A 27173-nucleotide genomic window follows, 5' to 3' on the forward strand; every position below is an offset into this window, starting at 1 on the left:
AGGACAGCAAATGGTGATTAGTTGTTCAGCTTTCTAGTGTGACACTAACTAACGATTAGAGAAGAAGCGATAAGAAAGAGTCAGGAGTTACGTTTCATAGGTAAATAAACAGTCCACTTCAACTTTTTAGCGTTTTCTTATTGAATTCCGATAATTATTCTTCAATTTCAATTAACATCTATATGTACTTGATATGTGCTATACGTCGATACTAGTTTTGTACCTTTCGTTAACATTTTAATACGTTTTTTTCGTAATTAATTAAGATGATACACCATAGGCGTAGTCAAAACAATTATCAAAAAATATAAATATTGCTTCAAACAGCTAGGTTAAGAAAAATATGTGCCGCGGCACTGTTTGGTGACATCGGCACAATTTGCTCTCGGGTGTTATTTGTCCTTGGATTCTTTAGTCATTGCCTTTCAAAGTAAATTCAATTTAAATATAGGAGTAGATACTTTAATTACATATGTAGCTACTATCCTCACTAGATGCAGCTGTGCCGTATATAGATATGAAATTTTCTCTTTAAAATAACTTTTTCTCTCGACTAATCCTATTAAAGTTCTGCTATTAGAAAGTAGAACACCCTGTATCAACGTCTCTTACGAACTATTTTGACCATACGTTCATATAAAATATTCTTCTTAAAATAGGTATAATACAGGCGAAGAGTCTTAAATAATTGCAAATATTTTTAGGGGGTAGGCTAGGTTTGGTTAGGTAGAGACTTTTTATTGAGGTCTACCAGCTTTAAAAATATTTGCACTTATTTAAGAGTCCTGACTCACCCGGTATAATCGAAAAAAAACGGCACTAGCTATTAGCTATGGCTATGAAATGAAGATAACTCTCATTTTATATGTAAAATTATATGAGGGATGTCATCGATGTTGATTTTCAAGCCAACTGAACGCCATTTTTTCGATTATTCGGTATTTCGCCTGTTATGGACCAGCTACTAAAAAATGAGCCACCCTGTATAATTAATAAGTATAGTGAATAATTGTAGTAATAATACCCCACCAAGCAAAAAACCTCACATTACATCTGCAACAGTCATTCCCCAAACAGTTTGCTTTGTAATGTTAATTTCTAAACGCTGTGTCGTAATTGATGAAACCTTGCTACAGAAACATTGTTTTTGAATGGCGATTAAAACGTTTTTTCTGCAACATTGCAACAAAGATTCAAATGAAAGATCCGCGCAAGTTAATAATAATTAATAATATAACAAATATACCATAAGATCGAAAAAACGGCGTCTAGTTGGCTTGGAAACGAATATCGATAACATTCCCCATATAATTTTACATATAAAATGACAGCGATTTTCTTTTCATAGCCATCGCTGACGCATTTTTTTGATCATACGGTATAAGTTAGAAGTTAGGTTAGGTTAACGCACTTGTTTTTTTACGTTTCACGTTTTATGCTTTTCCAATGATATTTTAATGAATGTAAACGTTAAGTAGGTATAATTTTATTATTATGTGTGTTTTAATAATAATGCTTAGCCATGAATAAGTATAACAAATTTTGTTTAGTTTGTTTTTAAGCTAAAATTTGTATGAGGTTATAGCTTTTAGCCAACTGAAAATTGAAGTAGATAAAACAAGGATACGAGTATATCAATCTAATGATAAAATCACAAATAATATTCAGTACCTATTAGTTATTCTCAATAATATTTTTTTAATGATGTTTTAATCATTTGAGATTTTTAAAATAAGGACATAAAGGGGACTCAAAGATTTCTATCACAAGAGGTAGGTAAGTTTCTCATTGTTTTATTTATTACAACTGATTGTTTTTATTTTTACGTACATGATGTATTTTTTATTTCATTAAAACAGATATTATTATATTATTAATAAACTTTTATTGTGCAACGATTTTTTACAGCAAACATTAAAAACTAAAAAAAAAGTAGAAAATCCCGGGTCCCGGTCCTGGCGCATAATACCTCTAGAGATGGGAGAGCGATGTGTATTGCGTAAATTTCCCCACAAACTTGTCCGTGTTTCTCACTATACGAATTTTAAGGAGAGAACTAGATAAAATTAAGGATAAACCAAATTTGATAAGAGCGGTTTTCCCATCTACAAATCATACAAATCATGCCAGAGCCTGGTTTTTATTTCGCTAAGCCATGAAAAACAAAATTCAGATAAATAATATTTGTGATCGGTTCGCGCCCATGTCCGACCACAGGACTTGGGAATGGGATCGCGGCGGTGTTGCCGGGTTTCGCAAAAATATTTCCTCAAAGACACGTTTTGAAGATTTTTTACACTTATGAGCAGAAAATATCCAAGCACTTGTATTTACAAATATCAAATGTTGATTCACTCCTAATACTATATTGACTCCTAATACTACTACCCTTGTATATAAAGGCTACTACCTAATATGTTGACTCCCTAATAAAAGATAAAAGTAATATACAGGGGAAGTTAAATAAGTGCAAATGTTTTCAGGGCTAGTAGATATCGATAAAAGAAACATATTTTCTCTTTGCCGTTTTTTAAATAAGTCCAAAATAACCGAGTTATTTTACTTTGGAAATTAAAAAAAATAATTTTTTGCTAAAATTTTGAGAATCACTGGATCTTTTCTGGATTTTTTTTCCTCTAAATTTTATCTAGTACCTATGTTGCCATATTAGTAAGAAAATATGTTTTTTAACTAAAAACAAAAAAAATCCAAAAAGTTCCAAATTTTGCCGAAAAAAAACTCATAATCGCCCTGTATTTTTTTATTAAAAAAAAAAAAATTAATGGAAAATGGTACATCATCTCATCTAATTATTGGCCTGTTTGTTTCTCTTGTGTATTTTGTGAATTTTTCTACAGTGGGAAATCGTATTGTATGTTTTTAGACTGTTACATATCTTTAAACTACATATATTTATTAGAAGGAATAAATAGATAATTATATACTTATTGCTTTATATCAAATCTTAGTTCTACACTGTTAGTAATAATACATAAATTAAAGCTCCTCAAATAATATTATATAAATTATAACAATGTATCTCCCCTAAAGAAAATAAGGTAAACCTGACAACGTCGCATTTTACGCTAACCAACTTCTTCGGCTAGCGGGTTTCTAAAGTCATTTTCACTTTGTAATTTTCGCACGTCAGTATTCCATAAAAATTTGTTTTTCGTACACCAACTATAATCAATGATCGAAAAAAAAACGCCGTCATAACGGCATTTGAACTAACAATCCTCAAAATTATTTTTTTAAACGTCATAGAAGTATTAATTTTTGCGACGCGATTGACAATATACAGGGTGAGTCTTAAATAAGTGCAAATATTTTTAGGGCTGGTAGATCTCGACGAAAGAAACATATTTTCTCTTTACCACTTTTCAGATAAGTTCAAAATATCCGAGTTATTTAAGTATGAAAATTAAAAAAAAATTGAGTTTTTTTTTAAATTTTGAGAGCCACCGGATTTTTCTGTTTTGCGTCCGTTTTCTTTGCCGTAACCATAGAGTAAAGCCGTAACGTGCCGTAACTATCTGAGGGTGCAGCCACACTATCCTAAAAAATGCGTATCGGCGTATCGGCGTAACGGCGTAATGACCTTGAATAGATTTCCAGTAATTCTATTGGCTGAAACATTCATCTGTCAGAAATTTTATCTGTCAAATTCAATCAATGTGGAAGAATTTGCGGTGAACAGGCAGTTCTAAAAAGTTTCCGAAAAATATACAGGGAAATTTAAAAGGAAATGCACGATTTTCAACATCTTTTTTTAGCAAAAAAAAAAACTCATAGACGTGTTCCTGGGGTCGAAATGTACCACCGCTCAAAAATATTTGCACTTATTTAAGACTCACCCAGCACAATAAACTAGGCATAAAAGTAAAGCAATTTTATGCCTAAGCATAAAATTACGAAAATATTAAACTGACATAAAGTGTCAAATTCAAATAGCGTAACCATAGTTTCTCGATATATAATTACTTACAAGGTATTACTTTTACATCTTTTTATATTATTTGGAACTAAAAAATAGCATATTATTATTATCATCTATATTATTCAGAGTAAAAATGACATTTTGCTCGCTCAAACGTACAGCCTCGTCAAAAAAAGTATTACTCCTATAAAACAATGTATGATCGATAAAAAACCGCGTGCAGTTGGCTTGGAAATGAACATCGATGACATTTCCCATATAATTTTACATAAAATAAAATGACAGACTAATTTAATAGTCTTATTTTTTATAATGGCCATAAATACATTTTTCTTTGTTGTTCGGGCCTGCAATTATTTATTAGATCCAAGATCCAATATTATATTTATTAAGTCATAGAAATTTCTTGTTATTTTAAGGTTTACCGTGCGAAAAGTCGGCGATCTTCAGCCTTGGGCAACAGGTGATATAATGGAGGGATATAGGATAGGCCCCAAACGGTCAAAAAATTCATTGTGTAGGTCCCTATAGGGCGGTATTTTATTGGCTTTAGGGGTACAGGTACTATTGTTGTGGTAGGTATCAAGGGTCCTGACTTTTAAAACATTTTTGTTAAGGATATAGTGGCTATAAAATGAGCACAATGTAACCAGCAGACATGCCCTGAAGGAGAGATAATATATGCTAAAAAAGTGGGTCACGTTGAATCCAAATTCCCGTTAAAATCAGGTTCAAGTATTTAAGGTATTGGTTTGAATAAACAATCAGATAATATGCAGAAGATATTTTCAAAAAACCTGACTGTTATTTAGTAAAATGAAATAAAACCTACTTTTTTATTTATTTTTTTAATAAGATTTTCCATTGTAAAATTCGTAATTTGCAATATTTGTATAGGGTTCGGCAATAGTACGTCGGGCATCTGTAGCTCCTAGAATAAAAAACTTGGGAATCTTGTTTAAGTACAAACTTAAAGTAAAGGATCTATTTCAGGAAAATATTTTAACATCAAAAGTGTGAGTGGATCGGGATGATTTTTTTTTAATGGAACACTCTGTATGTTATTGCATTTTTGGCTCCTGTTCAGATCACTTTGCGTAATCCTAAGATGTATGAGTAAATATATTTCGATAGTTATACAGGGTGGCGCACCTCATTCGCCTCGGTTGATTATACGAAAACGGAAAGATGTACAAACAAAATAATTTATGGGTATAATATACAGGGTATCTCAGAACTAAGATCCATACCAAAGTTATATTTTTTCTTATGGAACACCCGGTATTTTATATCATTTTTGGATTCTTGGGCCCAAAAAAAAACATTTATTATAAGGGTTAAATGTCAATTTTGCAAATAGTTACTAACTGTCACTAGAAAATTACCATGGCGATACCAGCCATCTTGATTGCCATTTTATTTAAAAATCGCTTTTTATTCAAAATCTGAGATAGATAGGTATAGAAAACCCTAATATAGTTTGAAAGAGCATTTGAATCTGCTTCGATTTATTTAAAAAAATACAGGGTGTTGCATTTGAAATAACAAAGTTTTTATGTAAAATAAATCCTTAAAATAGATCACCAATTTTTGGTATCCCTGTATAAATTTAAGGAAGCAATAACATTTTTCAGTAAAGTTTATTTCTTTGCCTTTAAACTCAGCACAAGAATTAATTCTGAAAAGTAATGTACAGGGTCTTGATAATCAATTCTCTAGTAGCATGCATATTTAAATATCTTTAAATATCTCAAAAACCAATGATTTTAAACATATTTAACTCTTATAATAAATGTCTTTTTTTGGGCCCAAGAATCCAAAAATGAAATAAAATACTGGGTGTTCCATAAGAAAAAATATAACTTTGGTATGGATCTTAGTTCTGAGACACCTGTATATTTCAAAATAATTTTCAATTGTGCACATTGCCTCCCCACATATACCCATAAAATATTTTGTTTCTACATCTTTCCGTTTTCGTATAATCAACCGAGGCGAATGAGGTGCGCCACCCTGTATATAATCAAAGATATTAATAAATAAATAAAAAAAATATATTTTCAGGTTTTTTCTAAAAAAAAAATATTACAAATACAAGAACTGTTGTGAAATCAAAACTATGTTAGGTATTTACTTTAGGTGGCTTGTACTTACTCTGCTATAAATATCGTAATCTTATTAAATCATACAGGATGATCAAAATTCTGCGTCAAACTTTCTAAAATATAAAATTATTTTTCTTGTGTTTTTTAAACGGAACACCCTGTATATTATTTTTTTATTAGATGGAGAATTCAAAAATAATTTTTTTTTGTATTTAGAATATTTCAAAATGTTTAACGGTGACGCAGATACTCGCGGTATTATTTCATATGGCTCAACGGTAAAATACGAGAGAACAATCATTAGGTGGCTGTGATAAAAATTTACTGTGAAAAATACCATAAATATGAAATATAAAAGCTTAGTTAAAACTTTTGAAATACTCTAAATACAAAAAATGTTAATTTTTTAATTCTCCATCTATTAAATAAATATAGAAATAGAATATAGCCATTTAAATAAACGAAGAACAATAATTATTTTATATTTTAGTAAGTTTGTGGCGCAGAATTTTGAACATCCTGTATGATTTAAAATTATGATATTCGATTGCCAATTTAAAGGCCATCCTATCACCAGTTTGTTTATTGTTTGGTTTAATTTTATATTTAAATTATTTATGTGTTATCTGTGATATTATCCTTGTTTATATATATATTATCTAGCTAGGGACTCTATTTAATTTTTTTTAAATCCGCGCCCTCTTTTAATAGTAATAAATACTTAGAAATAAGGAAACAGTACTCTGCTTTATGTCAATTTTTAGGCTGCTAGTGGGTAAATAATTGTTGCAGAGATGGCGCCACATGTATTGGTTTCAAATGTTTCAAACAAGTTTCTAAAAACTGACTAAAATAAAGGATTGAAATTTAGGAATTTTAAAATGATTACCAAGTGAACGACAAAATCAATTAAAGCATATTTGATTTAAATTTACAAAAAATTCTCACTGAACTCATAGGTATATTGGGTATAATACGTATTTATTAACAGGTGAAATTGTATTTTACTGTACCCATAATAGGTATAATCAAAAAGTTTTTACATTTAATTCTTCATTCAGTTATAAGCTGTTAAAAGGAACTCGAAAGTCTTTCGAGAAGACACTCGAAAAAGTCCCTCAGAACTTACGACCCAGAAAAATCAAAGGTTTTCCTTGATTTAAGTAAAAACAATCTTCGGATTGTCACGGGGTTTCTAACAGGACACTGTCTCCTCAACGAACACCTCAGTAGATTGAAGCTGAGAAACAACGGCGAATTCAGATTCTGTGGGGAAAATGGGGAAACACCAGAACCCCTGAGTGCGCCGAGATGACAACCGTTCGTGCCATCAATTTTGTGTTGTGTCAACAACTGTCGTGGAGCCGTCTCAGATACTGGCTTTTGAGATATAATCCGCTATAATTTAAGAAAGGGGAACACACAATAGACCTGTAAGGTCGCGGTGATTAAGCCCCCTCCTAAACATTCTACATGCTTCTACATACTACAGGTTGTTATTGATAAATTTGTAATTTTAGATAGAATTTATTGAAAAAAATATTTAGGATACTCTGTAAGAGCTCAACTATATTTTTCAATGTTTAATTCATTAATTTTAAGGGTTTTGTATTTTATGTAGCATAATACCGTATGATCGAATAAAAACGGCGTCAGCGATGGCTATGAAATGAAGATCGCTGTCATTTTATATGTAAAATTATATGGGAAATGTCATCGATCGTCATTTCCAAGCCAACTGGACGCCATTTTTTTTTCGATCATACGGTACATGAGAGATTATAATTATAACTATCTTATTTACAGTAATATAGGACAGTATAGTTATTATCCTCTTATAGGATTATCTTTTTCAGCAAAACCTAATCAAGCCTTTTAGGCACTCTAAATCTAACGGGCTTGATCATAATTAATTAATTATTTGTTTAACACGTGCTGCAGGTCAAGCGCATCGAACACCAGCAAATTATAATGGAAATGTTAAATGGTAGCGTTTTTTTGGCCACTCCGCCTCAACCATCAACTTCTCTCATTGTTGGAAGGAACCAGTTCTGAATTCCATGAGGCTGCGGCAACGAGTTCAAATATTTAGAAGCCTTCTGCGCATTCTTCCGGTGCACACACGGCAAAATACTGTGTTTAGCTTGACAAAAATCTAAATTATTTTTTAGCCGACCATACCAACAGGTATGGTAGGCTATTAAGACCGGCAAAAAAAGTTTTTTTAATTTCACTCAAAATGAGTTATTTCGGTCATAAATGATCTAAATACAAAATATTTTTATGGTGTCTGTCTGTCTGTCTGTCCGTCTGTAACACGATAACTCAAAAGTCGCTAAACCGATTTTAACCAAATTTGGCACAAAAATACTGTGGCCCCGAGAATCTGGCTATTAGTTTTTGGTGGGGGTGGGGGTTGGTAAGGGGGTATGGGAGGGGGCTAAAAATTTTAAAAAATCGTAACTCCAAAATTACAGTAGCTAGCGAAACGAGGTTTTCAATTTAAGATTAGGAATTATATTTGCAAGAAAATTGGTTATAACATCAAAATCAGTCAAAATGGCAGTTTTTGAGATAATTGAAACTAAAAGAACTGCCTACCAACTTTTTATTAACATATTTTAGTATGGGCGGCTCTCGGCGCCAATTTTTTTTTCGTATGTTATCCGCACATTGTTTTTCTTATTACATTTGTAGGGTTTATTTTAAATATTATAATTTTTTCCATTCAGCTAGAGTAGTGCAAGCATTACCGAAACCTGAATCAGATCGTACCTTTCGTGGAGCGCAAAAGAGTGTCATTTACACCCAGCACAGCCATTTTAATTTTTTTCTACTGTCAATAATATATGAAAAATATTGGCGCCGGGGGGCACGTATAGCCGCCCATACTAAAATATGTTAATAAAAAGTTGATAGGCAGTTCTTTTAGTTTAAAGTAAAGGAATTTTTCCAATTTTTTTTATCTCAAAAACTGCGATTTTGACTGATTAAGATGTTATTACAAATTTTGTTGCAAATATTATTCCTAAACTTAAATTGAAAACCGCGTTTCGCTAGCTACTGCATTTTGGAGTTACAATTTTTTAAAAATCACAACCAAAAACTAATAGCCAGATTCTCGAGTGACACAGTATTTTTGTCCAAATTTGGTTAAAATCGGTTTAGCGGTTTTTGAGTTATCGTGTTACAGACAAATGGACAGACGGACAGACAGACAGACAGGCAGATAGACACCATGAAAATATTTTGTATTTATCAAATTTGTCAAATTACTATTACCCTTTAAACAAAGCTATTACTATTTGTCAAATACTAAACAAACTACCAAACCAAACCAAACTAATTATTATTTACCTTTATTTATGATGTTTTGGTAATAATACAGGGTGTTCCTTAATGACTATGTTGATATTTAAGGGGGTGATTCTTGGACATATTTAAAGAGAAAAGCTTCAAATAAATTATGTCCTATACATCTTAATTTTTGACATACAGGGTGGTAAAATTTTCTAAAAAAAAGTGTTTTGTTAACAACTTTGATTTTATTATAGATATCTTTATGAAACTTGATTCATGTCTTCAAAATACCTTTCATCAAAATACCTTTTTTAGTCTACAAAGAATTTTATTTATTTCAACCATTGCCGCTCATACTTGTTTTATATTGAATATTTTTGTAGAAATAAGTGGTACATCACTGACTTGTTTTAAAATAAAAATTATTTTCAAAATCTACATTTATTTCTAAACATTTTTTATCTCTTGACTTTTTTCGTCCGACTTATAATTTTTGCTTAAAAAAATTAAAGTCAGTTTACTTCAAGGCCAAATCGCTGAAAATCTGACGCGGTGACTGTTGCGTGGAAATTATTTCTGCATCGGCTGGAAGGAAATTAAAAAATAAAACATTTTTTGACGTGTATCAAAGACGTGTATCAAATATAACATCAGAGATATTTTGAAAAAAAAATAGAAAATTTTACCACCCTGTATCTGTAATAAAACTTTCTAGTTGAGTTCAACTACGGTAGCGAGCATAGTTTTACCGGTTTTTCCAACGGTTTTACACACCGGTTTAGCTAATGGGAACATAACTGGGGCTATTTCAGTTATAACAAACATTTTTAAAGGTATATAAAAAAGTATACCACTTATTGCAAATTATATTTTGTCCTCTCATAGTAAAAAAATAAATAGGTATATATTATTTAATTTTTTGATTATGTAACGCAACTCAGTTGTTTCGTCGAACTGCTGGAATTAATTTCTGCTATCGATCAAATCGGTGCGGTGTGAGAAGCTGTGAAACTATAAAATGTTGTTTCTACGTAGTTATGTAGAATTTAGTGATAGTTACAAATTTATACATATATATTTTTATTGGTGATGAGAAGATGGTTATATATATCTGTTTTCATCTCAAGAATAAGTGTGGTGAGGTATGTATAACGTAAGTCTGTGAAGTATTACTTCAAACAACAAACTCGTTGGTTATGCCACAAGAATGCCCTCTCTCTCTCTTTCTCGTGATGCCATGTCTTCCGAAATTCCCCTAAGGCCAGACTGATGTCAAGAAAAAATCGGATACAGAGCTTTAGACTAGCAGGTTTTTCTAATATAAAGCAACTTTCTTCCAAGGTAACTTATACAATAGAGTTACATGAAGAAATTTATTTTTACTGCTATGAACAATAAAACTACTTGAAAAGTATCTTATTTGCCATAAAGCATGTTTTCTGAATTATCTTCACTAGTGATTTGTTTTTGTTTTTTCCATATAAAATACTTGAAGGAAAGTTGTAAGTGCCAAATTCATTTTTTGTTATATAACCAATGTATAAAGGCGCATTCTCACGACTCGTCTACTTGGCTATTTTTATTGGCATACAGGGTCTGATTAGAGTCGTGAGAATGCACCATAGGGCGGTGTCACTGTGTGGCACCTAACGCTTTATATACAATACGCCGTAAATGTGTAGGTGGCGCCCTCTACAAGTAGGAGTCATATTGACATCAAAATTCAATTTATCATGTCAAAAAACTCCCAAATACTATATTTCATCCAAATATTGACGTTATTTCATAAATTATTTGGAAAAAATCGAAAAAAAAAATGAAACTTCTACACCCTCTGTATCTCCGAAACTAAACATTTTAGGACATACATTTACACGATTTTTTTTACTTATTTTTATCTGCAGAAAACGCAGCCGAAGTTTCCGGAATACAGTTCGGACCACCCTGTATCACAATCTTTGTTACACTAAAGTTTACAGAATATATTCTGTAAACCGTTTGTCTTAGAATATTCTTAGAGGTAGTGTATAACACATAGTAGTATGTCCCCGGATTGTCTTTACAAGAGGAAAAACTTTTTTATTATTGATATTTTGAGAAAAATGCATTTTTCATATAAATTTTTGCTTGTTTTAAAATGGTTAATCCCGTTTATACTTTTCCAAATTTCCATACCGTAGAGGAAAAAAAAACATGAAAAAATAGTTGGACTTTTCCTAAAAATCCTAAAAGTCAATACGCGTTTCTATGGTAATATAATTTTGTTTTCATTCTTTGATAGATAGTTATTGATAGAATTTTAGTTAACGTCATATTTTTTGCTGTTTTTAAACGTTAAAGAAATACAAAATAGTTATCGGAAAATGTGGTACTTTAACCGCAAAAAAGATGACGTTAATCAAAATTAATAATAACCATCTTTCAAAGAATGTAATTCTAATTATATTACCATAGAAACACCTCTTGGACTTTTAGGACTTAAAAAATTCATCTAAATTTTTATGTTTTTTTAATTTTCTCTAAAACACTTTCACAAAATTTGTTTTAAAAAGACCGTCTATTCGTCTGTCTATCTGGGAACTCCATTGGAGTTCCTCTATCCACGTGCCGTGTTTGGTTCCAATCAACTCATAATTAAGAAAAATCCTGATGATTTCGTCCATTCGAAACGTCGAAAGCGTCATTCTGTAGCCCGTCCCCAATTATGCCGAAATCGAGCCACATTTTTCTTCAATATTAGATCCTTAGTCCCACTCTGATGAAGATATAAACGAAACGTCGAATCCAACTTTGCAGGGTGGGACCGTGTACACCGTCGCTAACATAGCCTACCAATGAAATTTGGTCGCGATCGGACGACATCAACTTCTGACGTTTCTTACGTCAAAACTAACTGTCACAGTGACCCGTGTCGTACACGGTTAAGTTGGCCTTGGTCCAATCTACCGACATACCAAATTTAATTAGTAAAGAAGTTTCACTTTAAAATGTGTGGCATTTTTTTAGAATTTAATGAAATAATAATCATATGCGCTCTTAGTAATAAATTTTTGTTTTATCTATATTATTTACCTGAGGAAAATGATCAAGAACGCTCTCCAATAATATTTGCGCTAAAGTCCTTAGCTACACTGCTAACAGTAGGTATACGTAAACAAAGTTCTTAGCAAATTTATTTATATTGCACTTTACCGTTATTTCAGCAATATTACTAGGATAACAAATACGTAAAGCAAACTTATAATAACAGCCATATTACAGGGCTTTATGATCTATAACGCCCTCAAATACCTATTTTATCTCGTAAACGTTTTAAGTTCCTAGCAACATATTGACAACACAAGCAATGAAAATTTATCTCTAAGTTGGCGATGTATTAAATTCTGTTATTAATATATACAGAGTGACAATTTGAAAACGAACAGTATTTAATATCGAAGATAGTATGAAAATACTACTCTACCGATGATAGTATGAAAATTTGGCGAAATACGTCAATTTACATATCATAAGGGACAATTTTTGAGGCATTTGTTGTCGTGTTACTTTCAACCCTTTGCCCCCAGGGCACCTACCCCTAAAATTTTAAATGGCATATAATATAGCATATAGGATATAAGTTATAAAGGCAAATCAATAAAATTGCATTTATCTCAACAGGAAAATCGACAAAATATGAAGAGACAACTTTTAATCAGCATTAAACTGCTTACAGTATTTCACTAACAAGAGAAAAAAATGTCAGTGGCGTACATGCTTTTTGTAGAAAAATATTCCAGTGATAACCCATATGCACATCTCTGGTGAGTATGTCAACACTTTTTTAGCTTTAAAATATGTTGCATTTATAGTAACTTTTACCCTCAAAATTTTATTCGAAACGCTAAAAGTACTTGGAAGAAAATTATAATAAATAGAAAAAATATTAAGACTTTAACACCCTGTAGCTACGAAACAAAGCAGAATCGGACGTATGTTAATATGAAAAATAAATCTTATTTTTATATGAGAAATCTCCCCACGAGAGATGGCACATGTTTTTTGAAACACCCTGTATAAGCTCAGTAGCCCTTTACTAAATATCTTATCCAATCGACGTTCTCCGCTAGACTAAGAAGTTACCTGAACCCATACCTTGAGTTCGGCATTCATGGTCAAAAGTTAATGTTTACAACAGATCGGTGACCAAGACCATCAGCCTCACGTACCTTCTCAGCCACCATCGTGCAGCAATCGTTCAACTTAGATTTTTCGATTAACTATCGTATCTGATAATCAGCTGATTAGTCGTATCGGATTTTCGAACCGTCCAGTTTTTTTCGGTGGTACCGCGCTGATAAAAAGATGATGGAATTTCGGTACCGTTGATCACAGTGAGTGAAAAATGTGTTTAAGTCAACTTAAAAGCCTTATTGATTCACGTAAATAGACTTACAGTGAGTTTAGAGTCGAGATTGTTTAAAGTCTAAAAATGGTGCTTTTAAACAATGGACAATGTAAATATTGTCGATATCGAGGACTTTTGGAAAAAGTTTGTGTTTTTGTTAATATGCTAGTGTGAAGCTGGAAATGGCCCATTCTGATGGGCGTAATGGTCAGTCCCCGGGTAGCTGGGAAGGGTTGAGTCCCCTAAAAGCCAACGAGGAACCCACGGGAACTTTGGAGGAACAATGGACGGGAGTGGACCATTTGAGTGGGCCTCTGAATCCGCTCTGCATTACCGACGCTAATCATGAGATTTTGAGGCCAAAACCCAGAAGGTAGGAACTGTTTATATGTGTACAGTATGTCCCCGGATTGTCCTTACAAAAGGAAAAACTCTTTTATTATACTGACCTTTTGAGAAAAATGCATTCTTCATAAAAACTTTTTATAAAATGGTTAATGCCGTTATGCGGTTAAGAAAAGTATAAATTTTCTAAATTTCCATACTGTTTCAGAAAAAAATAAAAAAAAGACATGAAGATATACCGGGTGCGTCTCAAAAGTGGCTCACCCCTATAATTTTTTTATTTTTTTAGATACAAAAATGAGATTTGGTGTGTTAGTATATGATATAAATTAGGATTGATTGACGTGTTCAATTATTTTTGGTCTCTTCCTGTTTCACCTGAAATGACTACAACTTTTGATTTTTAAATGACACCCTAGGTATATTTTTACTTTATTCTATAGAGAATGACATTCTAAATAGAATGACATCATATGTCAACTTTTGAAATTTTTGTTTAATAAAAAATCGTATTTAAATTTCAACCTAGAGTGCCAACAAAGAGCCTTGAAAAAATAGATTTGATCGTCTAATATTTTTAGTGTCTTGTGTATTTTGTTGTCAAATCGTATTTTTAATCATATCTCAATTTTTTCAAATGGAACGAGGATGGCTCATTAGCATATTTGGAAAAGGCATTTTTCCCGAATAATTTGATACCACACACTTGGTATTTCAAGTCAAAAATTTTCGTTATGAACCTCAAGTTATAATTTCAAATAAATCACATGCGAAAATATCAAAAGTTGACATATGATATGTCATTCTATTCAGAGTGTTATTTTCTATCGAATAAAGTAAAAAAATACCTAGGGTGTCATTTAAAAATCAAAAGTTGTAGTCATTTCCGGTGAAACCGGAAGTGTCCGAAAACATTTGAATACGTCAATCATTCCTAATTTATGTCATATACTCACATACCAAATCTCTTTTTTTTACAAAATCTAGTAATATAGTTTGAAAAAAATGAAAATTGAATTCAAATTAATAAAAAGTTAAGCGCGACCTCTTGTTTCAAAATTAGATGATTACATTTTCGCAATTTTTACATCATTTGATGATCGGTAGCGCCTCTAGTGTTTGTTCGCACTGTTAGTCTTTTACTCCCGTTTATAGCTGTTAAAGATAAAGTTTTAAAGGGGGATGTTTTGTGATCTATAATTAGCTATCAAAGAATGAAAACCAAATTATATTAGGTTACTCGTTTGGATTTTTAGGACTTTTCATAAAAAATCCAACCATATTATTGGAAAAAAAATACATTCTCCAATTTGGAGAAGTATAAACGGAATTACCATCTCTTCAAAAAAGTCCTATGGGTATTTCACCACTTGCACCGTAAAAAAATCAACTTAGTAGTCTGTAGTAGAATGTAGAATGTTTAGGAGGGGAGCTAATCACCGGGACCTTATAGATCTATTGTGTACAGTCTTAGGGCTTTAACAAAAGCCAGTATCTGGGACGGCTCCACAGAGGTCAGCTCTCCATCCTCGACATCAGCCGTACCAAAGTACATGGCACGAATGGTCGTCGTCTCGGCGCACTCAGTGATAAGGTGTTCTGGTGTTTCCCCATTTTCCCCACAGAATCTGCATTCGCCGTTGTTTCTCAGCTTCAGCCTACTGAGGTGTTCGTTGAGGAGACAGTGTCCTGTTAGAAACCCCGTGACAATCCGAAGATTGTTTTTACTTAAATAAAGGAAAATCTTTGATTTTTCTCGGTCGTAAGTTCTGAGGAACTTTTTCGAGTGTCTTAGACCGTTGGAGGACACCCATTCCAAGTTACGGATGGAGTCTTCCAGATTCTTAAGTTCCGCTTTCAGTTGGTTCCCGTTTGGAAAACAGAACGGTTCTGGTCCAGTTAGTGGAGTGTTCGCTCCTTTCCTAGCTAGATCATTTGCTTTTTCATTGCCTTCTATCCTTTGGTGAGCAGGCACCCAGAGTAGGAGGACAACACTTACTACTTACTAGGTATTCTTTGACCAACTTCGAATTGATGGTTACTGAGTTAATCGCGTTAAGTGTTGCTTGACTATCGGATAGGATGGTCAAGTAGCACTTATCTGTAGTGATTGACTAATAAACAAATTTGTCTAACGGACAAAAAAATGCTTAACGTTTCGGGAAGTATATTTCTTCCCGTCGTCTTTTTGTAAAAAAATATTTCTGTTTCAGTGTCAAAATATTCATGATTTTTTTAAGAACATGAATTTGTTTTTTTATTAAAGGGACATAAACATATCAAATAAAAGATAATTTGATTAGGTATATGATTTTAAAGTTGAATATTTTGAATTATGACGAGATATAGACAATTAATTTATAAAACAAATCCCTTTATAATATGTACGCAATCCGTATACATATTTTAAATAAATAACATCAATTAAAATAATTGATAGAGTAGCCTATATTTGGTATTTGCATTGGACGAAATAATTTATAATAACAACCGAGAATTGTGTAAAACATTTCGATTTCTCATGTTGCGATCCGCCAATAACAAAAAGAGATTATATTTATGTTATTTAAATATTTAATCTACAATATATTTAGTAAGCTGTTATTTATTAAGATATATACAGGGTGTCCCACTTAAGATGGATACAAGCCAATATCTTGGTTGTTTGTTGAGCGATCTTTTTCATTTTTGGCAGGAGGCTGTATGGCTATAAGACGTACATTTTGCCCAGGGTAAGAAATGCGATACCTCATAGACGTACGTTTTAATGGAGTTTGATATTTTTCGAGTTAAGAGTAAACTACCCTTAGGACAGTATTTATTTCAAATCTGATAAATTATATTGAATCCTCCTTACCTAAGATACTTAAGTTCTAATTTTTATAAATATTGATACAGGGTGTGTCATTAAAATAAGACATTTTTATTTTTATTATTTTTTTTAAGTAATTACGACGCCACTGGATAAACAACAGGTTTATTATCAATAACCAATTATCAATTAATAATCGATTTAAGTTTTCAGATAGCTTCCATAATAATTAAGATATGATATAAAAAAACTAAATATTTTCAATTTATTTTGTTTACTTTAAAAAATTGTTTTTTAAGTTTGCTAATACAAATGAATAAAATGAGTTAGAAAATAATTTAAAATCCCAGTTTTCAATGGAATCTGAAATATGATTTTTATTCGTTTTATTGAGGAATATTTTAAAAAATCCAAATAGTTAGATATTTAAAACAATCACTATTAACTTTGAAAAATATGCTCTAAACAAAGATTTATAAAACTATAACGAACTAAAAGTCAACATTTTCGACCAAACCACTATAAAAAAAACGATTATTAATTGATAATTGGTTATAATTGGTTACTGATAATAAACTAGTTGTTTATCCAGTGGTGTCGTAAGTACTTAAAAAAAATAATAATAATAAAAATGTCTTATTTTAATGACACACCCTGTATAAATATTTTTCAAAACTAGAACTTAAGTATCTTAGGTAAGGAGGACTCAATATAATTTATCAGATTTGAAATAAATACTGTCCTAAGGGTAGTTTACTCTTGACTCGAAAAATATCAAACCTCATTAAAACGTCCGTCTATGAGGTATCGCATTTCTTACCATGGGCAAAATGTACGTCTTATAGCCATACAACCTCCTGCCAAAAATGAAAAAGATCGCTCAACAAACAATCAAGATATTGGGTTGTATCCATCTTAAGTGGGACACCCTGTATATATCTTTAGCGGTGCTATGAATGTGAATTTATATTTTTACTTAGGCGCGCGCGTAATTTGTAGACATACTTTATTTAGACAGATAGGTATATTTTAATTAAAAATATGTATAATAAATAACATCGAAATATTATTTACTTAAGGAAATGTAAATTTTGATTTGTTGCAAATTAATTGGTGTATTTTATTTTTATTTATTTGTAAATTTTTAGATGTACAGAAAATTTGTTGGATATTTCAAGTTATCACTCATAATGAGGAAAATGCACGTTTTTAAAAATAATGGTTTTAATAAATAATTCATATAATTAAAAATTGAATAAAAGAAAAATCGTTGATATCGGTTAAGAAATGCCTCTAATATAAAATAATTAAATATTGTTAATTGTTTTGGCCGGGCAAACGCTCTCTACCGCGTCTTGCCGCTGTGACGTCACCCGCCGTTCTTCTGGTTGAGTGGAGCCGGACGCGTGTTTATTTTACACAGTTTGCTTTTATACGCTGTTGAATCTGAGTCAAAATTTTAGTTATTTGTGTTAATTAATACATAATTAGTAATTAGTGATATTTATAAACAGTAATGGATGAGCGAAAACAGAAAAAAATGGTCCAAGGCCATTAGAAGAGATGAGAAGAAAAACGTTAAATTATCCTCTTTTTTACGATTTGTTGATGTGAAGATCATTTTGATGTAAGTTCATATATTTATGTATATTGTCTTACATAGGTATATGAAATTTGAATGTACAGGGTTATTCATTATATTTTGACACCCACATACAGCCTTAACTGCAAGTTTTAGAAGAAAACATTAAATAAAAAAGTTGCATGGTTTTTCATATTCTCTCTTTTAAAATTAATTCTAGTTATACAGAGTGTCTCAAAAAAGGTGGTCCAGAAAATTGTAGGTATTTTTCGCTTTTCAACTGTCAATATTTCGTAAACATTTGAAGATAGGTATAGGATATTATACATGAAATATATCTAGAATATCTAGAAATTTCCGAAGAATCCAAAAATATATAGGGTGTTTCACTTAAAAAAGTAACTTAATTTTGGCGTTTGCTTATGGGACACCTTGTATAATATTTTCATTACTGATAAACAATTAATTTCCTATAATTTCGTAAAAAAAACAATCTTTAAAAATAACAAGGGCAAGGGAGTATCAATATATAAAAAAAACTTTCTTTTTCACGCTATGCTCTGGAGTTATTTTTCCACGTACTAAACAAATATTTTTGTCTCTTTTCACTTCTACATAACCTACAGCATTATCTCCATACGTCTCCCTACCTGATCTGAAAAATAAGTTTATAACATTAATTTATAACTATATAAAAGTTCGTAACAGTAGGTACCTACTATACTTAAATATGCCTCAGTACTACAAAGAATAAATGTTACATACCTCTCTGTTTTTTTCCTCGTAATTCAGCACCAATAAATTGGGAATTTGTATTTATAAAGGCAGCCAACATAAAAGCATCGACTTTTGGCAAGTTATCTGATTGTGCTTTTATAAACCCGGAATCTGCCATTACTTAAAAAATTCTCAGAACATACAACACATACAAATAATAACTGCACAAAAAAGCATAAAAAGCTCCTTCAATCAACGCTAAAAGCAATAAAAATGTCTTAGTACGCTACCTAAATACGTACATAAAGGGAACACGTCTGGCTGCTGCTGGCAATCGCGCGTCGACGAGAACGGCGGGTGACGTCAGACCAATAGAATATCGTTTCAATTCGCGAGGCGTCGTTTGCGTTATCCATAGTATTTTAATGGCCCGTTTTATAAAATTGTGGTACTGCTTTCAAGAAAAAAGTTTTTTTTTGCATTTACACATACTTATTCTAATAAATTGAACAGTTTCTGGCGAAAAATAAAATATATGCATCTTCCTCATTTTCTATCTCAGGTTTGCTCTTCATCCAGGTCTCTTAATTCCTCATGTGTACAATGCTGTCATTTTTGTGGTTCATCTGTAGCCTGTCCTTCTTGCCAGGTGTCCTGCCCAGTGTCATTTGAAAGATTTGATTCTGTGGATGACATCTATTACCTGGGCCCTTTTGTCGTATCCACTATCCACACTATCATTTTAAGGTCTTTTTTTCAGCATATTTCGTTCCATTGAGCGTTGTGCGACCTGCATTTTCCTTATAATGTCCGTTTTATTTTAAATCTATGAGTAGTACACATTGGTCGAATGTTTTCTTCTTTAGATAGAGTGGCATTCTAGATTTGAATATGATTGAGTTTCTTCCATAAGTACTCGATGCTCAAGGATACTATAGAGATAAGGATAGTTCGATTCCTATCTTCCTTCACTGTCAGTTTTTTACGTCATCTACTGACCGAGTTGAAGTTGGCGCTAAAGATTTTAGAGTGACAGTTATTTTTGCATTTGACGGACGAGCGCACAGTGCGTTGGAAGATAAATTTAGCGGGACAAAAGCGTTTGGTTAGCAATAAACCAAAAAATGTGTACTGATAAGAATAAATAATAGACATTCCAAATTATGTTGAAGATTGCCAAAGGTATGTACTTTTCTACTGTACGTATATTATTTGTTAAAATCCTTCGTGCCTTTGTTCTGCAGATATCAAACATTCACTTTTTTTTCAAATATCGATATATTGAATGATGTAAATCTTTTGAGTTACCAGTAGTTACCAACACAGGTAGTCACAGTCACAGGGAGTTCAAGCTTAACAGGTATGCCCAAAAAGATTCATTTCAATCGGATAGTATAAAAACAAAACAACTCCATTAAGAGGCACTGAGTTTAAAAAATTGTCTTGCGTGCAGTTTCTAATTGTTTTAATTAATAAATTATTATTAATAAATGTGGATTAAGCTCAGAAATCGATATAATAATAAGTTATGAAAATGAACGTCTCTGTTTTTATAAATAAGCATTCGTCAAAAAATGAAATAAAATTTATAAGGTGTTACTTTTTACCACACTGTCTAATACGCATACAAAATTCAGTTATTTAATATTTGGAGCAATTATTATTAATCAACTTAAACAGTCAATTAATGTAGTTTGAATACTGGGATCATATTAATTGGTCCTCTGTAACAAAAAATATTTAAATTTTGTTTTTTTATTTTTAATTAAATAAGCGAACTATATCGACAATATTAGTATCTGTACTCTTTGAAAATTTGTTACATCTATAAAAATAATCTAAAATGTCAATATTCCATCGGTATAGTGATAAATGTAGGGAGATTGAAGCCTTGGAACAAAAACGTGACACCTTCAACCTGCACAAGAAAATCAAGACCATGGCAGGAAGGACTAGCTCACGCAGCAATAACTTGGTATTGGACAAACAAGGTGGTCTTATAACTGACACCGGAGGAATACTGGAAATACATGGGAGAGCTGTTTGATGAGGAGCAACAGGCGGAAACCATTGTCCATGCTGATTCAGGTCCAGAAATAACACTAGATGAGGTACGGCACTCAATAACACGGCTAAAAAATAACAAAGCAACTGGACCAGACAACGTTCAAGCAGAAATACTGAAGCTGTTGTTTGAAATAGGAGAATTGCCTCCTGGCTGGTTTCCACGTTTATTCCCCTTCCTAAGAGAGCAAATGCTACTAGGTGCTCTGACTACCGAATTATAAGCTTGATGAGCCATGCATTGAAAATCCTACTTAACATCATTCATATCTCGCTATATGCAGAAAGCTTGAAGAAAACATGTGGAATGGGAACGCGAGAAGCCCTATTTTCTATACAGGTCCTGATACAGAGGGCCAGAGACGTAAACTGCGATGTCTACGCTTGTTTTATCGACTTCGAGAAGGCGTTTGATAGGGTGCAACATCACAAACTATTTGAAATATTAATGGAATATGGTATCGACGACAAAGACTTTCGCCTTATAACAAATTTGTATCTGCATCAGAGAGCGACCGTGCGTGTAGACAACGAAACCTCCCAAGAATTTACAGTGAGTCGGGGAGTGCGTCAGGGATGCATACTGTCACCAATTCTGTTTAACACGTACTCCGAAATATTGTTTAGACAAGTGCTCAGTGAAACAGAAGAAGGAATTAAGATCAATGGAGAAACCATCAATAATTTAAGGTACGCGGACGATACAGTTCTCATAGCAGATAGTGCTGAGGGATTGCAGAAATTATTAGACCGAGTAGTAGAGGCATGTGATATGTATGGTATGAGGCTTAACTGCAAGAAGACCAAAATTCTAGTAGTTAGTAAAAATGATGAGGCGCAGTACCACCAGTTTAGGGCGAATAACGAAACCTTGGAAACAGCAGATACAATCATGTATTTGGGCTGCAGCTTGAACAAGGAATGGGATCACTCACGAGAGATCAGATGCCGTATAGAAAAAGCCAGAACCGTTTTTAACCGTCTTAGAAAAATCCTATGCAATATGCACCTGAATATTGCTATAAGAACACAGGTCCTAAGGTGCTACGTATTCTCCACGCTCCTATATGGAGTGGAAGCTTGGACCCTGACATATGCTACATCTAACGCTTGGAAGCCTTTGAAATGTGGTGCTATCGCCGCATGCTCAGGATCTCATACACTTACCATGTCACAAACAACACCGTGATCCAGAGAAAAAGGAACTAGAAATAGTACATAGTGTGAAAGTGAGAAAAATGGCATACCTTGGGCATGTGATGCGTAATGATAATAACTTATCCAACTGATACTGCAGGGCAAAATAGATAATAGAAGAGGTCAGGGACGCCGACGAATATCATGGCTGAAAAATATTAGACAGTGGACGGGAATGACGACCGTACATCTATTCAGGGCTGCTGTCAATAGGATTATGCGCACCAACATGATTGCCAACATCCATAGAGGATAGGCACTGAAAGAAGAAGAAGATAGTGATAAATGAGGTCTAAATTATAAGAAAATGCATTTTCTACGAAAACTTGAAAAGATGGGTAATAAATGGTATAATACAGTTTGATAGACAATTAAATTGTGCATCTAGTTCACGTAAAATATACAGGGTGTTCCATTTAAATGAAACAAGTTATTGCCGTTTAAACCTATTAATTATTTAATATAAAGTTTTGTACACTCTGTATGAGGTAGTTGAATTTTTATTATTGCAACGCAATATCCGATCAACAAATAGTCTTCAGTAAATATTTAGTGTTAAAAACTTTGATACCCTTGGAGAAATGAATTCTTAAAATTTTTACTGCAATTTCATAAAATTAAAAATATTTCAAAAACGGTAAAGTTTAAGTGTGATAAACCTTAATCAAATTTACCTTTATTTCAATAGTAGAATCTGAAAATAGAATAATATACAAGGTGTTCTATTTAAAAAAATACAACTATAATATTTTTTACTTATTTGGGACACTCTCTATCTTGTAAAAATATTTTTAAATTGTAGCTCTAATAGTCCTTCAACGAACCCAAAACTACAATTTGTAAAAATTTAATCGTTTAGCTACAATACTCCGTGTCGTATGTGGTGAACAACCCTGTATATTCTTCTACTATTTCCAGTGTTTTATTATTTATTAGACTGTCTTTTCTGTCTACTAGTTCGGTGTACATTACTTTAGTTTTTGCTAAATTCATTTTAAGACCTACTTTAGTGCTCACTGTATTTAGTTTGTTAATTTGTGCATGCTTGTAGTTTTTCAGATATCATATATATATAAGTACCAATCTTTTTTGAAAAAGAAAACAATTACTACGATTTATGATGTGCAACATATTAATTATTATAATATTATTATACATTGTTTCTTATTATGAATAAATGTCGCTATTTAGTTAAAACACTCCGTATATTAATATTCAGTAAAAGTTCATCTCTTAACTAAGGTGCGATTAAGTTAATAATAATAATTAATTGAGAAGAAATTGTTCGTGGGAGACTTACATTATATTTTAAGAATCAAGGAAAGTTTTTTTGCCTGAAGAAAGTATGGGAAAATGTGTTTATTGTTTTTAGTGTAAATTCCTAAGCCGTAATTTAATAATTAATCTATTATCTCTGTGAATTTTGTTTATATTTAACAAGATCCTATTCGAACATACCGCGCGATCGAAAAAGCACCGTCATAGTGGTTTTTGAAATGACAATCGATAATATACTTCTCTTAGGCCAACCCCAATTAATAAAATTAATACTTTATTTAGAACAAGGTATGACACATTCCGTTGTAGATTCACGTAAAATATACAGGGTGTTCTATTTATATTAAATAAGTTATTGCTGATTAAAGCTAGTAATTATTTAAAATACATTTTTAGACACTCTGTATAGAGTAGTATTGTTTTTATTATTGCAACACAAAATTTACTAAATAGAAAAACTTCAGTACAATATTTGGTTTTAAAAACTTAAATACATCTAGAGAAATGAAGCATTAAAATTGATGCTGCATTTTCACAAAATCGTAAATATTTCAAAAACGGTAAGATTAAAGTGCGATCAACCTTAATGAAATTTACCTTTATTATAATCGTAGAAACTGAAAATGTAATAATATATAGGGTATTCCATTTAAAAAAATAAAACTTTGATATTTTTAATTTATTTGGGACACTCTGTACCTTTTGAAAATAATTTTAACTGGTTACCGTACTCCTTGTAGAATGAGGTGAATAACCCTGTATTACTATATGTTAATGATTATATTTTTTTGACAACTTGGTATATTTTTGTTTCAATAAAAGCAGTAACTTGACTAGGCACTAATTTCTCACAATATAGAATAATACAAATGCGAAAAATGAAGTAAAAGTGAAAACAGTAGAAAAAACAGTCAAGGCTTCTTGAATAGACATCGATAATGATCATGGGAAATGGCTCAATTTTTATGAACTTTACTTAATATTTTTAGTATTCGCACTGAACAACACTGTTATTGCTGCTTTAATAATCTTAGATTTGTGAAAATCTCCCTTTCTTAAATAATCTTTATGTTCTTTAATTATGTTTTACCAATGTAAAATTTATCACATTTATTCACATGGTATTCGATTTGTTACATTTACAAATCTAAGATTTGTCAGCTTTCATGGGACACAGGGCACAGAATAAATTTTAATAACGCCAAAACTATAATGAAAGAAGCGATAGCCTCTAAAAGAAAAATAAAAGAGGCTTTTTTAATACAATCTAATAAAAATAAACGTATTGCTCACGCATCTGTAGATGTTAGTAATGTATGTCAATCGCTTTTTTGATTTTAAAGAACATAACATAAATAAACATAACATACGAAAAAATTAAAAATAATCATACAGAAAGTTTGGGGCTTTTTGGTTTACCTTATTAAGTAATTGTTACCAGGTAGTAATTGTTAATTTTAAAGTTTAACTTGATATAATGTCATTTTAACAGAACGTCAACGGTTTTTGTAGACGTATCTATTTTAAAAAACTAAAGTGTTCTCGAATGGTTGAATTTAAATATTTTAAATAGTTTTTTTCTTTATTCTTTGTATTTTTTTGCCTCCGACGACGGAAAGAGATAAACTTTCCGAAACGTTAAGCATTTTTTTGTTCGTTAGGCAAATTTGTATATCTTTAAACCTAACTTCTGACAAGTAGTTTCCGTTTGGGATTAACGCAGAAGTGTTTACATAAAATAACTATTTTATTTTGTAGATTTTCTTGCAGTGGCGAAATACCCATATAGGATTTTTTGGAGAGATGAATCCGCCACATAGGTATAGACATTGTTTATATATAAAACTAGCGTGTACCGGCGACTTCATTCGCGTCGAATTAATCATTTGTAATGGTGATGATAAAGCAAAGCAAGAATTTCCATTAACATACAAACTGGATAAAATTTTCTCACATTTATGTCAGCATGAGAAAAAACAATATGGCGATATTATTATATAACTTGGTAATATTTGAGGGGTAGTTTCATTTCGTTGGAATTTGACTTTCGAAAAATCCGTTTGCCAAAAATAAGCTTTTTACGTCAAGCAGTTTAAGCAGAATCGTGATTAATCAATTACCCAACTTTTTGGAACACCCTGTATGATTTTTTAAAAAAATTTCAAAATATGTAAAAAAACAAAATAAATTATGGGTGTCCAAGCGTTTTCCCGAAAGACTAACCGTTTTTTAAATAACAAATATTGTAATATTTGAGGGGCGTTTTCACCTTCTTGGAATTTGAAATTCGAGAAAACCCTCCTTTCAGGAAGTGCCCCACAGTCAATCCGTTTGCCAAAAATCAGCTTTAAACGTCAAGCAGTTTAAGCAGAATCGTGATTACTCAATGGTCATATTTTATGAAACACTCTGTATAAATTTTTAAAAAATCTTAAAATATGTAAAAACAACAAAATAAAATATACTTGTTTAAGAGTTTTTCCGAAAAACTCACCGGCATTTAAATAAAAAATATTCTAATATTTGAGGGGTGGTTTCACCCCCTGAGCATTCGAGTTTCGAAAAATTCCTTCTTATCGAACCGCTACACCTTAAAGTTAATCCGTTTTCCAAAAATCAGCTTTTTACGTCTAGCGCTTTAAGCAGGATCGTGATTAATCAATGATCAGATTTTTCGAAACACCCTGTATACATTTTTAAAAAATCTTAAAATATGTAAAAAACAAAATAAAATATACGTGTTTAAGCGTTTTTTCGGAAACTTGACCGTTTTTTAAATGAAAAATATTGTAATATTCGAGGGGCGGTTTCACCCTCTTGGAACTGGAATTTCGAAAAATCCCTTCTTATCGGACCTCTACACCCTAGAATCAACCTGTATGCCAAAATTGAGCTTCTTACGTTGAGTGGTTTGAGCAGGATCGTGATTAATCAGTATGTCAGTCACTTAAGGATTTTATACCTATACAGGGTGGCCCATCGAAAACGTTCCGCAAGGCATAACGGCCAGGGTCATTTTTTTTTCAGAAAATTCAAAAACACGCCAATTTTGTTTGTGAGGGGGACAACTTTTGCCCCAAAAATGATTGCAAAATCTTCAACATTGACTGATTGATAAACTCCTTCCACCAATTTGCAGTTTTTTCTTATTATTTCTAGATGTTTAATGTGTGTTTTTCCGATGAGTGTACTTTCTTTTTGAATGGTGTAGTTAATCGGCACAACTGTCGGTACTGGGCTGAGGACAACCCCAGGGTTTTTCACGAAGTGCACACACAAAACACTCAGAAATTGAATGTGTGGGCTGGTATTTTTAGAAATTCTATTGTGGGCCGTTTCTTTCTCCCTGGATATCTAACAGGTGATATGTACTTGGATTTACTGGAAAATACCATCGACCCAGCCCCTAACTAACATCATAGAGAACAATCCTGGATACGTTGAAG

General features: G+C 32.0%; 1 protein-coding gene across 1 annotated transcript in view; it reads left to right on the top strand.

Annotated features, from left to right (window-relative positions):
* Window positions 1-13518: 13518 nt before the first annotated feature.
* Window positions 13519-27173, top strand: part of LOC115891037 (ankyrin repeat and BTB/POZ domain-containing protein 2) — a 122093-nt gene continuing 108438 nt past the window's right edge. Inside the window, exon 1 of the mRNA XM_030911430.1 lies at window positions 13519-14105. Coding sequence (XP_030767290.1) covers window positions 13915-14105 — 191 coding nt within the window. The 5' untranslated portion in view covers window positions 13519-13914. The remainder of the gene's footprint in view (window positions 14106-27173) is intronic.

The sequence above is a fragment of the Sitophilus oryzae genome, unplaced genomic scaffold (genome assembly GCF_002938485.1).
Source record: "Sitophilus oryzae breed Bouriz unplaced genomic scaffold, Soryzae_2.0 scaffold_942_pilon_pilon, whole genome shotgun sequence".
In the NCBI taxonomy this organism is placed as follows: Eukaryota; Metazoa; Arthropoda; class Insecta; order Coleoptera; family Curculionidae; genus Sitophilus; species Sitophilus oryzae.